The sequence below is a fragment of the Physeter macrocephalus genome, chromosome 5 (assembly GCF_002837175.3).
Source record: "Physeter macrocephalus isolate SW-GA chromosome 5, ASM283717v5, whole genome shotgun sequence".
Classification (NCBI taxonomy): domain Eukaryota; kingdom Metazoa; phylum Chordata; class Mammalia; order Artiodactyla; family Physeteridae; genus Physeter; species Physeter macrocephalus.
This window is the reverse complement of record NC_041218.1, coordinates 55,661,095-55,686,403: the sequence shown is the minus strand read 5'-3', so window position 1 is coordinate 55,686,403 and position 25,309 is coordinate 55,661,095. Positions and strand designations below refer to the sequence as shown.

The following is a 25,309-nucleotide window of genomic DNA, read 5'->3' as shown; positions in this document are numbered from 1 at the left end:
CTAAATAGACATTTCTCCAAAGAAGACATACGGGTGCCCAAGAAGCACATGAAAAGCTGCTCAACATCACTAGTTATTAGAGAAATGCAAATCAAAACTACAATGAGGTATCACTTCTCCCCAGTTAGAATGGGCATCATCAGAAAATCTACAAGCAACAAATGCTGGAGAGGGTGTGGAGAAAAGGGAACACTCTTGCACTGTTGGTGGGAATGTAAATTGATACAGCCACTATAGAGAACAGTATGGAGGTTCCTTTAAAACCTAAAAATAGAATTACCATATGACCGAGCAATCCCACTACTGGGCATATACCGAGAGAAAACCATAATTCAGAAAGACACATGCACCCCAATATTCATTGCAGCACTATTTACAATAGCCAGGTCATGGAAGCAACCTAAAGGCCCATCGACAGATGAATGGATATAGAAGATATGGTACATACAGACAATGGAATATTACTGAGCCATAAAAGGGAACGAAATTGGGTCATTTGTAGAGATGTGGATGGATCTAGAGACTGTCATACAGAGTGAAGTAAGTCAGAAAGAGAAAAACAAATATCATTTATTAACACATATATGTCGAACCTAGAAAAATGGTACAGATGAACCAGTTTGAAGGACAGAAGTTGAGACACAGACGTAGAGAACAAACATATGGACACTAAGGAGGGACGGGGCGGGGGTATGGGGGTGGTGGTGTGACGAATTGGGAGATTGGGATTGACATGTATACACTGGTGTGTATAAAATGGATGACTAATAAGAACTGCTGTATAAAAAATAAATAAAATTAAATTCCAGAAAAACAAAAGATATAGAAAAGGTGAAATTGAATGAAAGAAAAACAAACCCACAGAAATTAATTAAATATAAAACAAAATAAAATAGAAATAATAATGCACACAAATTGACTCTTTAAAAAGACTAATAATATTGATCAACTCCTGGTGAAACCCATCTAGAAAAATGTGAGAGGGAGAAGGCAGAAATGATTAATACCAAGAAAGGAAAAGAAAGCATCACTTTGTATCCTACAGACATTAAAAATCGTAAGAGGAGGGCTTCCCTGGTGGCGCAGTGGTTGAGAGTCCGCCTGCCGATGCAGGGGACACGGGTTCGTGCTCCAGTCCGCGAAGATCCCACATGCCGCGGAGCGGCTGGGCCCGTGAGCCATGGCTGCTGAGCCTGTGCATCCGGAGCCTGTGCTCCGCAACGGGAGAGGCCACAACGAGAGGCCCGCGTACCGCAAAAAATAAATAAATAAATAAAAATCCTAAGAGGATATTACAAACAGCCTTATGAGAGTAAATATGAAAATTTAGACAAAATAAATGAGTGCCTAGAAAAAGACATCAGAACCTATGCAAAAATAGTAAACCTTAATAGACACACACATATTAAAGAAATGAAATCTATACTTCAGAATCTTTCTACAAAGAGAACTTCAGGCACAGATGACTTAATCGCTGAATTCCACAAATTATTTAAGAAAGATATGAAAATCTTACACAAACTCTTTCTAGAAAAAATATTTCCTGTTTTTTGAGGTCAAAATAAACTAAATACCAAAACCATCCATGGAACATTAATAAAAAGGAAAATTAAACTCACATTACATGGTACCAAAAAAAAAAATCTATAAATATTAGCTAATTGAATCCAACAACATAGGAAAAGAAATAATACACCGTAACCAGGTCAGACTTATTCAAGGAATACAATGTGATGGACCACATTAACAGAATAAAGGAGAAATACTATATGATATCTCAATAGAAGTAAAAGTGTTTGATAAAATTTAAAGTCCTTTCATGATGCAAATGAATAGACAAGAGCTCCTCTCAGTTAAGTTCGTAAGAAAAGGAAAAAGATCCGATGCCCAGTGTTACTAATTAAACATTGGACTTACTACTTATCTCAGCCAAAGGGATTTGAGTTGTGCTGTAATAAAAGACACAGATAAATAAAATTATTTATCTTTATCTTAGTATAACTGTGAGGTATTAAATTAAAAAGTGATAAAACATCAAGTCATTTTCTGCAGTAACCACTGAATCCCAATGTATTGGTCGATAGTAAGGATGGTACTCATTAATATCATTAATATTCATCTCTAAATGTTTTACTATGCTTAATACAGCACTTTGGCCAATAAGACTCTGCTGTTGAAACCTAAGATCAGGTTATCATTTTATCACTATATTCCTCTCTTCTCTGCAGTAAAAAAGAAACTAGATAGTTGATTAGCCCCATTGTCTATGTGTATCTGGAAGAAAGCTAAGTATTCCAGCTCTCTATATAAACAGAGAATTTGCAGGGGATAAATCTAGTTATTTCATCTTATGGAAAGTAATATACATCAGAGTTTCCCCCCACCCCATGTTTACTGAAGTATAACTGGAATTTTTTAATCTGCATATAATTATTTTATATAATTTGGTGAGTTTGCACATATGTATATACTTGTGTTACTATCACCACAATCCAGGTAATAAAAATATTCATCACCTCTAAAAGTTTCCTTGTATCCCTTTGTGGTATTTTTTTTTTTTTTTAGTAGTAAGACCACTGAACATACTAGATCCATGCACTTAACAAATGTTTAAGTACACAATACCTTACCTTAACTATAGCTGCTATATTATAGAGCAGCTCTATGAGCAATGTTGTACTGCAGATCTCTGGAACTTACTAATCTTGTATGACTATAACATATACCCGGTGAACGATAACACCTCATGTCTCCCTCACTCCATCATTCCACTGTCTACATACTGTTATCTACTTCTACACTTTTGACTATTTTAGATGCCTTTTATAAGAGAAATTATGTATAAGAGATATCCTTCTGTGAATGACATTTCACTTAGCATAGTGTCTTCTAGGTCCATCCATGTTCTTGCAAATGGTAGGATTTCCTTCTCTTTTAAAGCTGAGTAATATTCCATTGTATGTATATACAACATTTTCTTTATTCATTCATCTGTTGATGGACATTTGGGTGGTTTCTGTATCTTTGCTATTGTGAATAATGCTGCAGTGAACATAAGAGTGCAGCTATCTCTTCAAGATCCTGATTTCAATTCTTCTGGATATATACCCAGAAATGAGGTTACTGGATCATATGGTAGTTCTATCTTTCATTTTCTGAGGAACCTCCATACTGTTTTCCACAGTGGCTGTACCACTATGTCTTTCACCCCTTGGTTATGTTTATTTTTAAGTATTTTATTCTAGGAAGTTGCAAATGTGATTGTTTTCCTAATTTCCTTTTTTGGAGTAGTTCATTATTGGTGTATAGAAATGCAACTGATTTTTATATGTTAATTTTGTATCCTGCAACTTTACTGAATTCATTTATTAGTTCTAACAGTTTTTTGGTGGAGTCTTTAGTGTTTTTTATGTATAAGATCATGTCATCTGCAGAGATAATTTTACCTTTTTCTTTCTGATTTGGATGCCTTTTATTTATTTATTTTTTCTTGCCTAACTGCTCTGGGTAGGACTTATAGTACTATATTGAGTAGAAGTGGTGAGAGTGGGCATCCTTTCCTTATACAGATCTTAGAGAAAAAGCTTTCAGCTTTTCACCGTTTAGTGTGATATTAGCTGTGGCCTTTTCATATACAGCCTTTATTGTGTTGAGGTAAATTCCTTCTCCACCTAATTTATTGAGAGTTTTTAATCATGAAAGGGTGTTGAATTCTGTCAAATGCTTTTTCTGTATACATTGAGATAATTATGTGATTTTTGTCCTTTTGTGATATACCACATTAATGTGGTATATCACATTGACTAATATGCATATATTGAACTATTCTTGCTTTCCAGGGAAAAATTCCACTTGGTCATGGTGTATAATCCTTTTAATGTGCTGTTGAATTCAGTTTACTAATATTTTCTAGAGGATTTTTGCTTCCATGTTCATCAGGGATACTGGTCTGTAGTTCTCTTTTTTTTGGCCACACTGCGTGGCTTGCAGGATCTTAGTTCCCTGACAGAGATCGAACCCAGGCCCATGGCAGTGAAAGTGCCGAGTCCTAACCCCTGGACTACCAAGGAACTCCCAATTCTTTTTTATGATATCTTTGTCGGGCTTTGGTATTATGGTGATGCTGGCCTCATAAAATGAGTTTGGAAGTATTCCCTATTCTCCTCTCAGCATAATTATTCTTTAAATTTTTGGTAAAAATCACGTGAAGCTCTCTGGATGAGGGCTTTTTTGGCTGGGAGGTTCTTGATTACTGATTTAATCTCCTTATTGTTATTGGTCTATTCAGGCTTTTTATTTCCCTTGATTCAGTCTCAGTACATTGTATATTTCTAGGAATTTATCCATTTCTTCTATGTTGTCCAATTTGTTGGCAGATGGTTGTTTATAATGGTCCCTTATGATCTTTTTTATTTCTGTGTTATGTTGTGATGTCTTCTCTTTCATTTATAATTTTATTTCAGTCTTCTCTCTTTTTCTCTTAGTCTAGCTAAAGTTTTGTCAGTTTCAAAAAAAGTTTTGTTATCTCTTCAGAGAAGCAACTCTTGGTTTTGTTGAGTTTTTCTATTCTCTATTTCATTTATTTCTGCTGTAATTTTTATCATTTCCTTTGTTCTGATAACTTTGGGCTTGGTTTGTTCTGTTTTATAGTTCCTTGAGGTGTAAAGTTAGGATGTTTGACTCTTCTTTTTAAACATAGGGATTTTTCACTATAAACTTCCCTCTTAGCACTGCTTTTGCTGTATCACGTAAGTTTAGGTATGTGTGTTTTCATTTGTTTTTCTTGAGAAATTTTCTAATTTCCCTTTTATTTTTGTCTTTGACCCAATGGTTGTTCAAAAGTGTGTTGTTTGACTTCCATGCATTTGTGAGTTTTTCTGGTTTCCTTTTGTTATTGATTTCTAGTTTTATTCAGTTGTGGTCAGAAAGGAATGATTTCAGTCTTCTTAAATTTGTCAAGACTTGTTTTATGACCTTACATGTGATTTACCCTAGAGAATGCTCCATTTGTGTTTGTAAAAAAAAAAAAGGAAAAAAACTCTGTGTCTCCTCTCAAAACTACTCTAAATACTTCACTTAGGGCCACCAAATGTGTAGGTTTTTCCTACACAAACCAATTCTTCAATTCTCAGTGGACATTTACTGGGTGTCCTAAAATTCAGTTCAATTCAGAAACTATCTACCTAGAGTTAGCATCAGATCTCAGGTTAAGGGTTCAGTCTCACAAGACTGTGCTGCTGCTTTCCTTCCCCAACCTTAAATTCCAGTCCAGGTTGTCACCTGTGCTTCTGATAAACCAGCTATAGAGTAGCTCACAGATCTCAGGAAAATAGTTTACTTACTAGATTACTGGTTTATTATAAAATGATCCAACTTGGGAACAGCCCGATGGAAGAGATGATCAGGGCAAGGTATATAGGGAAGGGGCGTGGAGCTTCCATGCCCTCTCTCAGCACCTCCAAGTGTTCACCAACCTGGAAGCTCTCTCAATCTCATAGTTTAGGATTTTTATGGAGGCTTCATTATGTAGGTGTAATTGATGAAATCAGTGGCCATTGATGGTTAAACTCAATTTTCAGCCTCTCTCCCCTCCCTGGAGGTTGAGGGTAGAGCTGAAAGTTACAACCCTTTAATTAACCACATAGTTAGTTCCCCTGGCAACCAGGCTCCCATCCTGTGGTTATCTAGAGGATTTCCAAAAATCAGCTCATTAACATAAACTCAGATGTAGTTGAAAGGGGCTTGTTATGAATAACAAAAGATACTACTTTCATCTTTATTACTCTGAAACTATTATAGGAACTGAGGATAGAAGACCAAATATTGTAACAAAAGATGTTCCCATTGCTCTTATTAATTAAGAAATTACAAGAGTTTTAGAGCTCTGTACTAGAAATGGACCAAATACATATTTTTAAATTATAAATCACAATATCACAGTGATTGAAAAAAATGTGTTTTCTGCTGTTATTGGTAGAGTGTTCTACATACCTCTGTTAGGTCCATTTGGTCTATGGTCATGAGTTTTTTGTTTGTTTGTTTTTAAACTAATGTGTTGTAGTGTGGCTCCCATGAATTCCACCCAAATAGAAGAAATGTGTTAAGTGTTAACGATATAGGAAACTGAATCTAACAAAATTTCATAAATTAATGTTAAGAGAAGTAGTGTGTGTGTGTATATATATATATATATATATATATATTTGCCCTTTGGAATGCTAAATGTTTGGGAAACAATATTGATTAGGAAATACCTAATCAACTGGTTTTCAACTTTTTAAGATAAGATGAATGAGGAATTCAGCAGTCTTCAACAATAAGAATACTGGGGCTTCCCTGGTGGCGCAGTGGTTGCGCGTCCGCCTGCCGATGCAGGGGAACTGGGTTCGCGCCCCGGTCTGGGAGGATCCCACATGCCGCGGAGCGGCTGGGCCCGTGAGCCATGGCCGCTGAGCCTGTGCGTCCGGAGCCTGTGCTCCGCAACGGCAGAGGCCACAACAGAGGGAGGCCCGCATACCACAAAAAAAAAAAAGAATAAGAATACTGTATGAGTAATAGTAGATGCTTGTGTTTTCCCAGGCCAGGGCAAAATGGAATGCATTCAAATCACAAAAAACAAGGATTTAAGTTTAGATACAAGAATGGTTTTATATTTGAGTGATGGACAAGACTACTTTCCAAAGGATACTGTCATTTCTGGACTACTGAAAAGAAAAAGGCTTATCTTTCTGCTGTAGTTTTGAGGGAAGAAAATTAGCATACATAGCTACCAAAAGAGGTAATTTTCTTTTACTGTGATTCTATCTAACATGGATACAGTAATACTCACCAAATGCTGTCCAATGTACTAAAAAGAAGTACATTATAGCCTAATCCACTCTGTAACTTCTTGGGGTCTGTTTTCATTACATGAAGAATTATATCCACTCCTTCAGTTCCAAAAGTTTCCTAAGAGATTTATTTAAAAGTATCTCTTGAAATAAATAAATAATCCTTTCCTTTCCCATTTCATCCTGTCCCCTAAAACTAACTTTTTCTACCAGAAAAATACAACAACAATTTTTAGGAAAATAGTACTGTAATACAATTTTTTTTTCAAATTTATACTTGTTCTCAGGAATTAAAGACAAATTATTGTAAAGCTAGTCATTTTAGAGAGGATATCAATCAACATGCCAGCTTAATGCCCCTTTATATTTTTTCCCTTTCTCTTTCTTAAAAAAAAAAAATAAACCATAAGACTTATCCCATGGTTTTCTTCCACATTGTAATGAATGTAACCTAACATCATGTCAGATGAGTACTAGATAGCAACAACTAATTTAAGGGGTTAAAATTCTATCATGGAAGATTTTCCAATGTTCCCAAGAGAGAAATAAATTTATAAATAGCAGTTAAAACCTTTAATAATTTATGTGATGTTATCACCAATTAATATTTGTCTGTTACCAAATATTTTTAAATATTTGTTGTTCAGTTCAATTCAGAATTGAATTGTTGTTCCTTTCCTATTGTCTTGTTGTTCAGTTCTGGTTCCCAGTAAGCAAGACTATGAGTATTTTCCAGAATAACACAGGTGCAGGGTGATAGAATATAAGAAGTTCCACCAAAGCTTGGAGCTAAGTATGTGTTTACTGTTCTTTTTGCCTCTCCCTCTTTCCAAATCTATGTCTTGCTATTTAAGTTATTAATCTCTGAGACTCAGAGTTTGCTATGGCATTAAAAAGATCAAAGGGAATTAAGCTTTTTTTCTAACTTTTAGTTGTAGGTATGAACCCAATTCAAACCCAAAACATCATTTATAATGGTACAGCCACTCTGGAAAACTATTTGCCAGTTTCTTCAAAACATACACCTATCTTATGATCCATTAGTTGCACTCTTAGGTATTTATCCAAGAGAAATGAAAGCATTATGTCCACAAAAAGACTAGTACAAGAATGTTAATTAAAGCTTTAAACATAGTAGTCCCAAATGGAATCAACCTAAGTGTTTATCAATAAGGGAATAGAGAAACAAATTTTGTTGTATTCATACAATACTATTCAGCAATAAAAAGGAATGAATTATTGATACATGCAACAACATGGATATATTTCAGACATATGGTGCTGGCTGATAGAAACCAGAACTAATAGAGTAATTATGTGATTCCATTCATATAAAGTTAAATAATGGGCAAAACCAATTTATGGGAATAGAAATCAGAAAAGTGGTTGCCTGTAGGCAAGTGGGGGCATGGCTGCTAAGCGGCATGAAAGAATTTTACAGGGAGATAAAAATATTCTGTATTTTAATTGCGATATTGGTTAAATGGATGTATACATTTGTCAAAACCTATCAAACTATATACTTAATATCTATATACTTTACTGTATGTAATTATACTCTTAAAAAAGAATATTAAATCTTCGTAAGATTAAAAAAACACCAACATTTATGGACATTTACTAAGAAAAAGTTCATAGTGTTATGTGATTGAGAGATCTGAACAAAACTGATTCACAGGCATACATACCTTCCTAGGAATATGATGTTCACAAAGACCAGACAAAATAAGTAAAATATCAGATTGAATTTCCAAAAGAATGGCCTCATCCTTATCATTATACTTGCTTATTGTATTTTTAAAGATTCCTGATTTGAAAAAAGTTAAAGAATGTAAAGTTATTGAACATTGTATTTTTATTTTGATCAATTACTGTTCTGAAATTCTTTCTTATAAAATTTCAACTAGAAAAACTATTTTTAAAAGGGCTATTTTCATTGTTATGGTTTCCTAGAAGCTGTAGACAGAAGATGATAAATGGATTCTTTGGGCTGTCAATACAATCAGTAGCCCCATATATATAGAATTTCTAGTACATAATTAATGGTGTGTCATTAAAAGAAGCCCTTAACAACCTGGTACTTCACCAAGCAAACAAAACTGTTTAAAAATATGCAGTTTCATGAGGCAAAGATGCGTGTCTTTGCAAATATATATGACCAAAATGCCCGATCATAGCTTGCCTCATCTCTTCTTGTCCTTGTGGTTAACAGGGTCAATCTTAAGCAAAGGTGGAAGACATCCCTAAGTACGTTTTCTATTCCTGTACTTCTTTCTGCATCATCTCCTTATGTCCACTTGAAGGCATCTTCAACAACTTAGGTAGCAATATTCCCATGTTCTTTAAAAGCTGTCCTTCCAATCAAAATTTTAAAAGACTTGAAAATAGCCACTTACACTGATGGAATGTCATTCACAATAAAATTTTGCCTCAAAAAAGGACTTTTTCTTTAAGCTTTGTATAAGAAACAAAAGTCATTTTTCCTCAGTTACTAAGGGATCACTGGCATTAGCAGGAAGGTGTGGAGCTATGTTTCAAACTAAAAGGGCCATGGAAATCACAGCCTATTTCCACTGTTGGCTCTGAAGGGACAATTCTTGGTCCTATTAGGATGAATTACAGTAGGTGAAGGACCAGAGGCTAGGAAGGCTAGGTGAGCATGCTGGAGGCCAGGGCAGAGGCATACCATGGACAGACGGCCTATGCTCCCTTATTAGGACACCTTCTAGGACTCCAACCTGGATGGCCTTGCATCTGCTTCTCCTTTCTAATTATCTCCTCTTCTTCCTACCTGTGTACAGGGATGTCACTTTCCCTGTTGTCTGTAATAAATGTTATGTTAATACTGAATTAGTTTCTTAATATTTTGGTATCCTTTAACTCCCTATATTTACCCTCTCCTTGCTCGATTCTAACCATTGGATATATTTTTCAGATTTCCTCTTTCTAAAATAGCATTGCAGGGCTTCCCTGGTGGCGCAGTGGTTGAGGGCCCGCCTGCCGATGCAGGGGACACGGGTTCGTGCCCTCGTCTGGGAGGATCCCACATGCCGCGGAGCGGCTGGGCCCGTGGGCCATGGCCGCTGAGCCTGCGCGTCCGGAGCCTGTGCTCCGCAAAGGGAGAGGCCACAGCAGTGAGAGGCCCGCGTACCGCAAAAAACAAACAAACAAAAAAATAAATAAAATAGCATTGCACATATAACTTCCCTAATCCAAACCACTAATAGCTCCCCCTGCTTAAAGAGAACAAAGTTCAAACTCCATTATGGTATGCCATTCAAAACTCTTTCTAGCTTGGCCTCTGACTAGACAATTAACTTTATCTCATATTATTTGTCTTCATAAAACTTTGACTCCACTTAAGCTAGCTCTGAACACATCATCATGTCTATTTTGGCTTCATGTCTCTGTTTATGCTGTCCCCTTGCTTGAAAGACCATCTCTTTCTCTCTCTCTCTCTCTCTCTCTCTCTCTCTCTTTTTTTTTTCCTCTTGAAAGCAGCCTTACCCTCACACCCTAACTCATAAAGATTCTTGTTAAGATTGTCCAGCATTGAAAACTACCCTGTGGCATTTACTCTCTGTATTACTCACTAGGTGCCTTACTAACAGTGCAGGGTAATGCATGCTATCTTTCTATGACATACATCTTTCCTTTTGTTTTCATTAAGGCAAGGTCCTGAGAGTTCTGTTCTATACATGTTTATGACACCAGTGCCTATATAACAGGTGTATAAACATTTACATGTACAGTGCAATTACTATTTGTTGAGCTTATTACTACAATAGAGCCTCTGTTAGACTCTGTAAGAGAAGGTTCCTGCCCCTAGGAACTCACATAATAAAGATCAGCTTCTTTCAAGTTAAAGGGAAAGGTCCTAAGAAGAAAAGAACCCTTGCTATTTGCTTTCCCTTCCCCACTTGCTACCCAGGTAAGATTACGACTTCTTCTTGGATATATGGAAAATTGTATTCATCCAGTTAGACTGGGGCCTTCACACTGAGTTCTGTATCATGAAATGTGCACAGAAGTGATAAAATCTACTTTCAGGTTTGGTCATCCCCCAGTAAACTCATCAAGAAAGTGAATGTTTTTGCCTAGCCCCCTTTTCAATATCCTCATTTTTCTTCCTAGTATTATTATTAGAGGGCACCACCCCAATCCACTAATGATGGAAGAGCAGGCACTGAACAGGTAGAAGAGTTTTTGAGTAAGCATTTGTAATTAATTGACATCCAGCAAATTATATTACCTACTCATTAGGCAGTCACTGAACATGGATATGACAAATATAGCTCTTACTTCTCAAAGTCAGGAAAGATTAGGGCCAGAGAACTATTTATTTTTTAAATAACAAAAGGTAGAAAACTTTTGCTTAGGGGTTCTGAATTTTACACTGAGCTCGCATGTATGTATGTTGGAGATAAAGTGACTTAGCACAGTCAACTCTTTAAGTTGAAAATTAAGGATATCCTGATATTTCACATCAGAAAACCTATGTACATTTCTGTATACACCAGCGTACCAGTGTTCTGGTAATGTCAAATGCACTGGAAAATGTAATGTTATCCTCTTTTAAAATGACTCCAAAAAAAAAAAAAGACTCAAGGATATCCTGATATTTCACATCAGAAAACCTATGTACATTTCTGTATACACCAGCGTACCAGTGTTCTGGTAATGTCAAATGCACTGGAAAATGTAATGTTATCCTCTTTTAAAATGACCCAAAAAAAAAAAAAGACTCCAAAAGGCCTGGCCAAAAAGTGGTGATCTTACTCCTAAAAGAGTGAAATATAACACCAGCCCATTAAAAAAAAAAAAAGATAAAGATAATCCTAAATGAAACGGTATCTGAATTAAGTAAACAAATGTTTAAAGGATAAGTGATCATGATGTTTCAGTAAAGACAAACTATAGCAACAGTATGAAACAAAAATCAAGAAAATATTCAGGAGTTTGTCAGCTATAGGACAAAATAAATGTGTAGAAAAACATTTCCAACAAAAGTTCTAATTTATAAACATTCTACTTTCATCAGGACACAAACATGTTGTTTTTACCTATCAGTTGCTGAATTGCTCTCTTTTCACAAAGATCCTTGTTTATGGTCTCATGCTCAAGGTGGACCATGGCTCTCAAGAGTCTTAAACTGTAACGCATCTGGGCAAACTTGTTTCCACGGCCACCTGTACCATGAAAACTGTTCCCATGACTAAAGAAGAAATCTGTAGAGAAATATTAATAGTTACTTTACATCAAGAAATTTAGGGCTTCCCTGGTGGCGCAGTGGTTGAGAATCTGCCTGCCGATGCAGGGGACACGGGTTCGTGCCCTAGTCCGGGAGGATCCCACGTGCCGTGGAGTGGCTGGGCCCATGAGCCATGACCGCTGAGCCTGTGCGTCCGGAGCCTGTGCTCCACAACGGGAGAGGCCACAACAGTGAGAGGCCCGCATACCGAAAAAAAAAAAAAAAAAAAAAAGAAATTTAGATTAGACATCTTTTATATCTATATAAGTTTAAAGAGATGTTAAAATTTTGTCATACTTTAGGGTTTTTTTTTTTTAGAGAAGTAAATATGATTCCATCCCCCTCCTCTTTCTATTTCCAGTACAGAAATATGTGTTTTTAAATTTTACTCAAATGTATCATTATTGTATGTATCTTTTGTTAACTTGTTTCTGTTACTCAACATTGTATTTTTAAAATTATTCACATTGTTACAAGTAGATCTAGATCACTCAGTTTTAACTGCTTTCCACATACAGTTTATAAATAACAGTTTATCCATTCACTAGTACAAATTGCTACAATGAACATTCTAGTTCATGTTCTCTTGTTCCCACTAAGAAGTGTTTTGCCTGTGACACCAGAATCATATACCCACACAGAATTTTATTAAAGTTGCCAAATTGTTCCCCAAAGTGGTTATATGGATACAATGTATAAGAAATAGATTTTTCCCAATCTATTAAATGTGAAATGGTAGTTCATTGTTATCTTAATTTGCAGAGCAATTACATTTCTCTGATTACCAGTGGGGTTGAGTGTCTTTTAATTTTTTTTGAAAATTTGAGATTTTCTCCAAAAATTTTGAAGAATTTTCTTGACAATCTCTATTGTTTGCCTATTTCTCTACTGAGTTATTTTCTTTTTGATATGTAGGAGTTCTTTATGAACCTGAATTCTAATCGTTTATCAGAGTGGTGAGTAAATGTCTTCCCTCAATTTATAGATTGTTATCTTATTCAGATTTTGTCATACAGATATTTCTGTTTTACAGTAGTTAATACATTTAATAATCTTTAATAATCTTTTTTATAGTTTAAGCTCTTCTGTATTTAAAAAGTCTGTTTCTACCCTGTTATCATACAGATAATTTCCCATGTTTTCTTCTAAGATTTTTACAGTTTAACTTTTTGCATTTAGGGCTTTAATTCATTTTGCAATTGACTTTTTTAAACAAGTTGCAAGGATCTAATTTTTATTTTTTCACATGGAGGACCAACTGCCCGAGCACCATCCTTCTCTCATTGATTGGCAATGTCATCTCTGATGATGCCAACCTCCCATATATTCCATTCCACTGGTCTATGCCTGGTCAAGTACCATACAATTTTAATTACTATAGCTTTATGGTCAGTCTTGATAAATAACAAGGCAAGTTCTCTTTCTTTGTTATAATATGCCTTCTTTGAAAGGTTCTTTTAGAAGTAGCTTTTTGTTTAAGGCTAAAAAAAAAGTTCAAAATACTGTTCTCAGTAGTGTGTATAGGTTTAGAAATGTGGATTCTGGAGCTAGACTGCCTGCATTAAATCACTTACTATGTGGCAAGGAACAAGTTATTTAACTTCTCTGACTGAGTTCTACCCACTGATCAACAGGGCTAATAATAGAACCTATAACTCCTAGATTTGTTGTGAGGCCTAAATGGTTTAATACTGCTGAGGGGGTTAAGGCCTATCACATAGTAGGTACTCAATAACTGTTAGCTATCAGGCTTCTTCTTGTTAGGCAGCATTTCCTTTTTTTTTGCCTTATAGACTTCTGTAAACATAAATAATATAAAGGAGAGACAGGAGAATTGTTTTATTTAATGCACAGTAATTTAACATGACTAAATTTAGTAACTCAGCATATTAAAAACTAGAGAATAAAAATAAGCTACAATTTTTTCTTCCTCATGGATGAGTGCTATTCTTGATCTAATGAAAATGTACCATACAAAATTATTTCCAGAGCAAACTTACTACCAGAGAAGAATACAGTATCTTACTTATAATTTTTTTAAAAAAAGAATGTATTTCTTATTTCCCTTCTAAGAATTATGAGAATTGAAATGAAATATTCATACTAATTAGGGCTCTGCTAACTTGGCAGAATACATGTGGCTAGAGATCTAGATCTGAGCCTCCATGAAGGTATGGACTTCATTTATTTTGAACATAAATGTTTCGTTAGTAGCTAAAACAATATATGGTTACTAGTAGGCATTCAATAAATATTTGTTGAATGACTAATTAAAATATTACAGGACAGTATAATTATTGGATAGGCCTAATAATGTAAAAATTTAAATCAGTTTATATGAATGATTTATTTTACTGAAAGGTATGCATCAACTATAGCTAACATTTACTAATGTCTGACTATAAATGAAATCTCAGGCTTTTTTCCTTAAAACACCATTTAAACACATTAAGATCACAGAAGGCCAGATCTACATTGTTGGTTCTCCTTTTAATTGTATTTCTTTTTCTACACCACCATTCAGTTGAAATATGTAGATTAGAATTTTGACAGGAATCTGAAAGGCCACTTACCTTCACTGTCACACCATTCTAAAAATGCAAGGACGCGAGCGTTTCCCTGATACAACATGTACTCGTCTATTAAAAAAGGAGCCACTGATGACAAAGTGGCAATTGCATGCAGTTGTAATTCTTCATACTGTGCTGCAGACCATTCAACTATTTTGTGTTTCTCAGGCTTTTTAACATAGGTAAACAAAGCCAAAATAACTTTGCCATCAATTAATAGCTATGAGAAAGGGCAAAAAGTACTATGTTAGAAACATATTTAAAACAATTTTATTTAATCTAAGAAAATTTAATAAAAGATTTCCAATTTGATGTGTTATTGATGATCATTTCAAAATACTTTCTTCCTAAAGATTCCAAGCTATGTTAAGTACCAAAAATTAAAAAACCCAAAACCAAACTCACTAATAACAACAGTTCACTCTGATCCCCCTTTCTGGGATATGCACTCTATGGCTGACAATAATATAAAATAAGTATTAGTTTTTTTAATCTATGCTGCTTATATATGCAGTTTACCTCCTGCTTATGATAAAACCACAAGTCGAAAATTTAGAGCAAATAAACTGGTGGTTATTTCTGTCTTCCTTACTTTTGTTTCTTAAAGGAAACATTTCAGAGACTCAGTTGTATACATACTTTAAGAAATCAATTTTGTCTGAAGTTATGATAATAGACTATGGCTATTTTTAAGCATAGGCAACAGAACTTATACAAATACTCTATCCAGTGAATACCAGTCAGGTCACAAGCCATAGTTAATTACACGCCAAGAATTTTAAAACTGTATTGAATCCATGATGTCAATAAAAACAAAACAAAAATGCAAAGCTATTATAATATGACAATCAAGTTAATATTATAGCTGATTCTGATTGATATATATTTATGGTTCACAAGATAGTAACACACCATGTGCTATATTCTATTCAATTTTCTTTTCATCTGGCATTATTCTACAAAGATTTTTTCACAATAATATCTATGAATTTTTCTAAATTTTCTACTATTCCACATGGAAAGAGCACAAGATTTAGAAGTGAGAAAACAAGAATAACAATTAGTTCTAGCACTGCTGTAAGTAGTAAGTGGATAATTTTTTTGAAATACTCTGTGAACTGCAAATAATAGTACACGTATTTATTATCACTACCATTACTGAGCCACAAACACAGACATATGACAGAAAAAAAATTAGTTGATTCCATTGCTCACATAGTACTTTAAGAAGCTTATCAGTCTTTGTGCCATTTGACTCTGTTGTCAAATAAAATTGGTTTATAAACTATAGTGTAAATTTTATTATCTTTGTATCTGTCATTTTAATAGTTATATAATACTCCACTATAATAATAAACCATATTCTATTGAATGATTTTCTATATTACATTTCAGAAGATACATTTAACTTCTATGGAGTGTACGTTTTTGATATGAATAATAAGGTTATATCTGTAAAGACAGTTTTTTTCTGAGCATTTTTTAGTATATTCTTCAAAGTGGCATTACCAAAAATAATTATTTTTAGCTCTTTTAATCCTCATAATAATTCCATGAGATAGGTGTTTTCCCCACTTTGAAGTTGAGATAACTGGAATTTAGAGATGCTAAACTATGTATTCAAAATCATTTTGCTAGAAGGTGACAGCACTGGATTCCACCTGACTAAAGCCTTAACCATCATATTATACCACGTTTATATTATCACTAATGAAATTGATAGAATGAATCCTCCCTTGGAACTTGAAAGAGTTTTAAGACTAAAATGAAATTTCAATTAATGCAGTAATAACTAAACTAATGGAATTGTTAGTAATTAGTATATTTTTTTCTGTTGCTTTATAGTTTACAAAGCCTTTATCTCAGTCTCACAACAGAAGGAGGAACTGAGCCTCAGAAAGTTTAGGTGACTTTGCCAAGGCCATACAGCTAGTAGGCGATAAGACAGAAGTGAAATTCATTTCCAGTGCTCTTCAAATTACACCATGCTTTATGTAGGATATAAAGTATTAAGATAATTCATGGGTAATAAAAATATGTACATAAGGAGGTTAGATTTGTGTGGAGAAAAAGCAGGTTCATACAGTTTGAGATGGGCAGCATAGAGATGAGCAATTTCCTCCAGCATTAAATCATCCCTCATTACTATGGTCAAAGACAGACTATTAGGCTGGGTGGGCCTATATGGATTTTCTTTCAGTTTATGTTCTCTTATTCAGGAGCTCTAAATATATAAATAAATCTCCATGGTTCTCCTGCTTTTCCTTGGTTTATGTGGTTTAAATTTAGGTAAATTCACTGTTCATTAGTAGATAAGAGAAATTTTGAAAAAGTGAAATTCCAGCGAATACAAGTTTGTTACCTTCTATGGTAAATATACGGGCTGATGAAAGATTTGCAGCCGTGGCTTTTAAAAAGTTATACTACAAAGTGAGACAATTTTAATTTTTATTGATTACTTTTTACCTGTATAGTAGATAAATCTTTACAAAAGGTCACAATTATATTGAATAGCAATTTCTTCAACTCAAAATCTTCATAGGAATTAGAAAACTTAAGACCTTTTACCAAAGGATTTTGGCTTTTAACTGTGAGAGGGGAAAAAAAAGGAAGAGTAAAATAAAAGCTGAAATGATGTATGACTCATTAAGATAATTATAAGTTGAAAGTTTTATGGTTTTTACCTTCATTAAAGGTTGCAAATAATATCAAATCCCTGGTAAAGCCGCACTCCTAATATAAATACACAAAATCAACAGAAGGATGAATTAATTATATGGAAATTAAGTTACAGATGCCCATATTTACTTAATATGTAGGTGTTTTTTAATCAGACTCTCCTTGTCATTCATCTGAGTTCATAAAGCACTAATAATAAGGGATGAAAGCAAGAAAATAAAAGCATATAGCCAGATAAACTTGTAATTTATTTAATATTAAACTTACTTCTGTAGGTTCTAAGAAATATATTATTCTATGAATATTTTACAAGATACTGTTTAAAATTTGGTAAGAACCCAAAATGTACTGCTAAAAGTAACTTATGTAATTCATTATCTATACCTACAAGGGATGAAAGAAGGGAAGAAAACAGTTATTTTCAACAGCTTTTCTTCTTAAACACTCCCTGGCTCCCCACCCTGACCCCAGCCACTCTCAAATATGTCAAAGGTTTGGTCAAGAGACAACAAACAATTCCTACTTAACATGAAAAGCCCTGAAGAATGACCAGAAATCATTTCAGCATGAGGGAACTCATTCCTGACAGAGATATCCTAGTTGGACTTTGGACATTAGGGAGAATTTATAGGGACAAACCTTGGGCTTTTGAGCTTGCAACTATATATTCCTACTACTTTAAGATCCATATGGTTTCTTTAAAATGTGAAGATGTTATTCCTATTGACTCACATTCATAGAATTCACCTGAATGTTTGCAAGGATGCTAATGAGAATTTATTGACTGACCAGGGGCTTCCACAGAAACATAGGCCCACCTACACATTGCAACCTTGACTAGGAAGCTACGTAGGACGTTTTCCCCATTTGCACAGTATAAATTCCATGACTGGTTTGTTTTTTTTTAATTTTATTGAAGTCTAGTTGATTTACAATGTTGTGTTATTTCTGCTGTACAGCAAAGTGATTCAGTTATACATATATATATATTCTTTTTCATAATGGTTTATCATAAGATATTGAATATAGTTCCCTGTGCTATACCGTAGGACCTTGCTGTTTATCCATCCTATATATAATAGTTTGCATTTGCTAATCCCAAACTCCCAATCCTTCCCTCCTCCACCCCCTCCCCCTTGGCAACCACAAGTCTGTTGTCTATATCTGTGAGTCTGTTTCTGTTTCATAGATATGTTCACTTGTGTTGTTTTTAGATTCCACATATAAGTGATATCATATGGTATTTGTCTTTCTCCGTGTGACTTAGTATGATAATCTCTAGGTCCATCCATGTTGCTGCAAATGGCATTATTTCATTCTTTTTTATGGCTGAGTAGTATTCCATTGTATGTATGTACCACATCTTCTTTATCCATTCATCTGTTGATGTCTTGGCTATTGTAAATAGTGCTGCTATGAACACAGGGGTGCATGTATCTTTTCAAATTATAGCTTCGTCTGATATGTGCCCAGAAGTGGGATTGCTGGAGCATATGTCAACTCTATTTTTAGTTGTTTGAGGAACCTCCATACTGTTTTTCATAGTGGTTGCACCAGTTTACATTCCCACCAACAGTGTAGGAGGGTTCCCTTTTCTCCACACCCCCTCCAGCATTTGTTTTTTGTAGAATTTTTTTTTTTTTTAATATTTATTTATTTTGGCTGCGCCGGGTCTTAGTTGCAGCACATGGGATCTTCACTGGGGCATGCTGGATCTTTAGTTGCGGCATGCGGGATCCTTTTAGTTATGACATGCAGACCTCTTAGTTGTGGCATGCGAACTCTTCATCATGGCATGCATGCAGGATCTAGTTCCCCGACCCCCGACCAGGAGTTGAACCTGGGCCCCCTGTATTGGAAGCATGGAACCTTACCCACTGGACCACCAGGGAAGTCCCTGTTTTTCTGTAGACTTTTTAATGATGGCCATTCTGACCAGTGTGAGGTGGTACCTCATGGTAGTTTTGATTTGCATTTCTCTAATAATTAGCAATGAGGAGGATGTTTTCATGTGCCTATTGGCCGTTTGTTTGTCTTCTTTGGAGAAATGTCTATTTAGGTCTTATGCCCAGCTGAGTAAATTATATTTGTCAGTAAATTATAATACATGAGGAGGATCTCAACCTTCCAAAGGGATGCAAAGAAGAACTGGCAAAGTGCAAGTATACTTGCACCATAATGACATTACAATATAACTTGGCATTACAACAAAGTGCATAAATGTTACAACATAGTTCAGGACTCCCCCCCCCACACCCACCACTTCCACAATTAGAATTAAAATGCAATTTGATTCATACTTACAGTCATTGGTGCTCCAGGATTTCGAGATATAATTGTTGTGATCACTAATATGTCATTTCTAAGCTGACGATCATAATGACTAAGACCTCTTGTAAACAGATTTTTAAATACTTTCTTCAAAGCCCTAAAAAGTGAAATCATACCTTTAAAGCCATATTTCTATGGAAATACCACCTAAGTGTCTACCAACAAAATCTCCCTTTTTACATTTTACTACTCATTTCAAAATATTTCTAATCTTTTCTATCTTTACAAATCTGCCTCTAGTCACTGAGGGACTAGATAAGAATCCCTCGGTCCAGTCTATACATGGTGGTCAAAGTGACTGCTCTAAAATAAAGATTCAATCACGTCATTTTCCTTTTTAAAATTACTGATACTTAAAGGCTTTTCTTTGTTCTTAGGATAAAGTCCTACCTCCCTACCAAGGCTTATCAGGCCTTTCATGTTACAGTCCCTGCTAACATTGTTAGCTTCATCTCTCACTATTCTACCCTGTACTTTTTGCTCTCACTATATTGAATTTCTTTCAATGTTTTGATTTTGCTAAATTCTTCTTTCACTTCTGTTCCTCTGTCTAGGATGCTCTCTGCATGCAGAACTCCTGTGTTGCTAAGTCACATTTATCATTCAGATACCAGATTAGGGTTTATTAGGAAGTGCTGATTAACTCTCCAAGTCTGGGTCGGGTTCCCTGTACAATGGGCATTTGTTGCTTTATCTTCTAGGAGCCACTTGCCCTTCTTGTGATAATAGTACCCTTATTTTTATTTAGGCATTTGCTCTTTACCCACTTTTGGTCTTGTGAAGCTGCCTTCAACTAAAAGGAAGCGAGTTAGAGCATTCCTTCTTTCTGTCACTAACTCACTCTGAAATGGGCATATGGCCAACACCAGACCACTAAGGGTCAACAGAGACCCAATTCGAAGAATTTTCTTTGAGCTTTTGGAATAGCAAGTCTTATCTTCTGCTTGGTTTGGGGTTGTGATTATGTGAAGCTAGACTTCGTAGGTCTTACCATATGGATCTTGAGACTAAAGCCAACACAGTGGAAAATAGTGCAGAGGGATGAAGAGGGCCCAAGTCCTGATATTTGCTGAGCCTTGAATACAGCTGCACATGAAACCAGTTTTATCCTTGACTTTGTAGTTACATGAGCCCATAAAATTTCCTGTTCGGTTTAAATCAGTTGGGTTGGGGGTTCAGTCGCTTGCAAACAAAACTGTGCTGATCCACCATCTTCGGGAGAACATGAAGGACCTTGCAGTAATCTCTTTCATAACATTTAGTATGCTCTCTTTTAGTTGCCTATTTACTTATCTCTCTCTCTTAATATAATGCAAGTGCCATGAAAGCAGAGACCATTTCTGTATTGTTTTCAGTTGTATTTCCACAGCCTAGTACTGAACTTGGCACAGAGCAGAAAATAATTATTTGATGAATATATGAATAAGTAACTTAAAGGCTCACTCATATTTTATTGCTAATGCTTACTGTAGTATCTGGAAGACAGTAAGTACTCAAAAATAGGTTTACTGAATGAACAAAGGAAATAGTTCTTTTAAATATCTAATTTTACTTTATACATACTCAAGGACATAATTTAGTTTTGTTAACAAGCTACTTTAAAAGCCTTCCACATAGAGAAAAAAAAGACTTGTTATTGTGCAGTTGCATTTATACCATGGTACAAAAAAATGTCCTGAAACATAGCCATTACATGAATCAAAGGCCTAACTGAACATAAATTAAAAAAAAATTTTTAGTTATGTCACTGGCTATCGTTTTAAGGTTAAAAATTCCTATCTAACCACATATACTTACAGCAAACATTCCAAGTTACTAAGCTGTTGTATGATTTCTTCTTTTGAAGATTTTTCCAATAAGTTCCAAAGTATTTCGGATGAACGAAATAGAAGCTGTCCAGAGGGATCTGGGTCATTGAGGTGAGCACAGATTCCACTGGCTGCTTGTGCTTTCACCATTAAAGTACAATTCGCTTCTGAAAATAAATTTTAAAATTATTTATGCTGTACAGTCTTGACATTACTAGATAAAAACAAAAATATTTGAGAATGAAGTGTTCAAATATGTACAATAATATACAAACCAGAAGCTGAGAGATGTTGTAGAGTTTTAAGTACCCAAAGTTTCTCAACAAGTTGATTTTCAAGCAACACCAATGACTGGACCATTGTTTTTGCCAATCCTCCAACTTCAGCCATTTTAATCTTATATGATGAGCTAGCCTGCTGGTAACCTAACAACAATTAGTGAATAAATATGTACAATTATTTCACATAGTAATCATCTACATTAAACAAAAGAATGAGTAAACATTAAACAACAGCAACAACAAAAACTTTAAAACAGTGTATGGCATGTTAAAATGGTATAGCACAGGGATTGGCAAACTTCTATAAAAGGCCAGGTATCAGTATTTTAGGCTTTGCAAGTTATAAGATTTCTCTCTCAAATACTCAACTCTGCTACCATAGCATGAAAGCAGGCATAAACCATACAAAAATAAGTGGGCATGGCTGTGTTCTAATAAAAGTTTATTTACAGAGGGCCAATTTTGGCCTGGGGTCCATAGTTTGCTGATCCCTGGTGTAGCATTTGAAATAGGACTGCAGAGTTGAGGCATATCTTAAATTCTAAAAAAGAACAATATTTCTTTTCTCTAGATATACCTTTCCATAAAGGAAAATGGCATGATTACAAATACTAAATATTTTCACTATTCAAGTCAATACATTACTTTAGTGCTTTCAAGGGACCATAATTATGTAATTTGGTGATGAAAGAAGAGGTGAAAATATAATGCTGTTCTGATAAATGCTAGTGAATGTAATGGTATTTTAGGGAAGTTTGATTCTTGGCGACATGTCTTATAATAATTTCCTTCTTCTGTAGCGCCTGTGAGAAACACCACCTCTCCTTTGATACAGCTGCACAGGTACCTGACCAACTACACTCAACTAGAGAGATTAAATACACAGCAGAGGGTACCTGCTCACGTGAGACGCAGCTATTTTCTCTCTTAGTGATATACTTATCTACCTCCCTGACTTCTTGACTTTTGAGACCAACTAGATTCTTTAACTTTGCCATAGTTCTGAGATGTCTGTCAGTTTGTCTTGTCTTTCTGAATTTGATCTTTAGCCCTGGACAAGGACCTGTGCATTCCTGTGATGGGTTCTCTATGGTAAGGCCCTAGCTACTCACTTTAGGCATTTAAAAAATATAAAGAGAAAACCACAAGTTGCATAATTTCACCATCCAGAGAGAACAACCTTAACATTCTGGTATATTTCTTTTTTTTTTGATCAATAGATATCTATTAAGCAGCTACTATGTTACAGATTATTGTAAATCTGTTATATTTCTTATATTTTTAATGTATGCATATAACTTTAACAATATACTATATGCAGAATTTTACCTTCAACTGCAGCCACTAAAGATTTTATTGTAAGCCTTTTCTCATTCTATATTTTCCCAAATCATGATTTTATTTGCATAATAGCCTGTCATATGCATGGACCAACCAAAATGTACTTTATACTTACTGTATCTTTATATATTGAGTTTACATTTCTACAGAAGGATATAGTAATATTAAGGCTCATGGACCTGATTCCTGTTTCCAGGGCTATGTCTCTTACAATTGCTCTACTGAGGACTTTTTACCTGTGGTCCCAGCTATCCAGCCATGCCCATCACCTGAAACCAACTGTGTGACAGCTTAGTGAGAGCATTGCCTAAGATTCCCAATTTTCAGAGCCTGGTCAAATTAAGATCAACCTCACTTCTCTGCACCTTAACTCCTCTGTCATATCTTATACAACATTTGTCTCCCTTTCTTTCTATTTTAAAAAGACTGTGAATATATTGCCTAGGTTAACCCTAAGCTTGTGCTCTTAATTCCATTCTCTCATGCCTTCTTTGGGAATTTCACCCTCCAACTTTCCATGTACTAGCTTCTTATTCCCCTGCCTATAGGGGAAAACTTCATTTTTCCCTATCCTAAAAATTATAAATAATAACAAAACCAAATATCTTCTTTGATTTTGCTACCAGTTGAATTGTTCTCCATCTTCCTTCTTTTTCTTCTCCATCTGATTTTAATATATAAGTCTGCATTCACTGCCTCTATTCTCACAATCCTCTCATTCTTTAGTCCTGTATCTGCCCTGACCACTTTATGGCAATAGATCTGCCAAAAATGAACTACAACTTTTCAGATATGACATCAGTTGGCGTTTTCATTCCTCAATTACAGAAGCCTCTACAGTATTGGACACTGAGACCACTACTTCCTTCATCAAACATTTCATTCACTGGCACACAAGACATGGCAATCTTTAGCTTTTCTTCCTCCTCTCTGAATCTTCCTTCATTGCCAGTTCCTTTGGATTGTTTTTTGTTTTGTTTTGTTTTTCCCCAGATCTCAATATGGGCACTCTCCATGTTGCTGTTCTTGGTCCCTTGCTGCTTACATGCTTTATCTCCTGGAAAACTCAAGCACCCTGATGGTTTCAATTTTCATCTCTATTTGGGTGAATTCCAAACCTGTATTTCTGGTCTCTGCTTTTAGTATCCAATGTCTACTATCTACCAAACACTTCCTCCTCTTTATCTCATCAATAGCTCAAATCTGACAGTTAATAATTTCTTTACTCATTTCTCTACTTCAGATGTCCTCCCATTTTTCCCTATTCATAAGTTAGCTTTCTTTTCTACCAGAGTCTTATTGCCACCCATCTAAAGGAATATATAACTTAAAAATGTGTATCTTCTCTCCTTTCCTAGATTGATTATGAATTACAGAAACTATGAAGGTAGGAAGTATGTCCTAAGTAATATATCCTCTACATTGCAAGTGCCCTCTATCTTGATACCACCCATTTCAGTGTGACTCATTTTATCATTATATATTATGATCCCTTAGCTGTAACATGCAGAACTCTTTTTCCAAACATGGTAGAGAATGTTATTAGCATTAGGACTTTAACATCTACTTGGGTGGGACAGATATTATGAATAATTATAAATTTAGAAAATAATAAATAATATTATCAACAGTATTAAATAACATTAATAGAAATAATTATAATTAAGCTAACTTGGGTATGACTTTAAAAATTCTGTTATATTTAGCATCAGAATAAAAATCTAAAGTCGAAAAAAATACATAAATTTTTTTGTTTAAAATGACTGAAGAGTTTGAGACTACCAAAAGAACTGTTTTGATGTGTTGCATTTATTTATTTATTTTTAAAATTTTATTTATTTAATTAATTAATTTTTTATTTTTGGCTGCGTTGGGTCTTCACTGCTGCACGTGGGCTTTCTCTAGTTGTGGTGAGCGGGGGCTACTCTTCGTTGCAGTGTGTGGGCTTCTCATTGTGGTGGCTTCTCTTGTTGCAGAGCATGGGCTATAGGCGCGTGGGCTTCAGCAGTTGTGGTTCACGGGCTCTAGAGCGCAGGCTCAGTAGTTGTGGCCTAGATCTGGGATCTTCCCAGATCAGGGCTCGAACGCATGTCCCCTGTATTGGCAGGTGGATTCTTTTTTTTTTTTTTTTTTTTTTTTGCTGTATGTGGGCCTCTCACTGCTGTGGCCTCTCCCGTTGCGGAGCACAGGCTCCGGACGCGCAGGCTCAGAGGCCATG

General features: G+C 35.1%; 2 protein-coding genes across 11 annotated transcripts in view; one reads left to right on the top strand and one right to left on the bottom strand.

Annotated features, from left to right (window-relative positions):
• Positions 1-25,309, top strand: part of FAM237B (family with sequence similarity 237 member B) — a 408,910-nt gene that overhangs the window by 71,795 nt on the left and 311,806 nt on the right. Inside the window, exon 7 of one of the 3 annotated variants that reach the window (XM_055084969.1) lies at positions 12,997-13,037. The exons of the other annotated variants lie outside the window; for them this stretch is intronic. The gene's annotated coding sequence lies outside the window, so the exon portion shown is untranslated. Of the gene's footprint in view, positions 1-12,996; positions 13,038-25,309 lie in introns of those variants that run through there. 3 annotated transcript variants of the gene reach the window in all.
• CFAP69 (cilia and flagella associated protein 69) overlaps positions 1-25,309 on the bottom strand; it is a 95,772-nt gene that overhangs the window by 40,983 nt on the left and 29,480 nt on the right. For 6 of the 8 annotated variants that reach the window (XM_028489979.1, XM_055084962.1, XM_055084963.1 and 3 more), the window contains 9 exons: positions 21,745-21,894; positions 21,459-21,636; positions 19,635-19,758; positions 17,336-17,384; positions 17,118-17,239; positions 14,655-14,871; positions 11,894-12,058; positions 8,519-8,637; positions 6,830-6,948 (listed from right to left, as the gene is read on the bottom strand). In XM_028489979.1, coding sequence (XP_028345780.1) covers positions 6,830-6,948; positions 8,519-8,637; positions 11,894-12,058; positions 14,655-14,871; positions 17,118-17,239; positions 17,336-17,384; positions 19,635-19,758; positions 21,459-21,636; positions 21,745-21,894 — 1,243 coding nt within the window. The remainder of the gene's footprint in view (positions 1-6,829; positions 6,949-8,518; positions 8,638-11,893; positions 12,059-14,654; positions 14,872-17,117; positions 17,240-17,335; positions 17,385-19,634; positions 19,759-21,458; positions 21,637-21,744; positions 21,895-25,309) is intronic. The other 2 variants (XM_055084967.1, XM_055084968.1) reach the window with 1 other exon arrangement.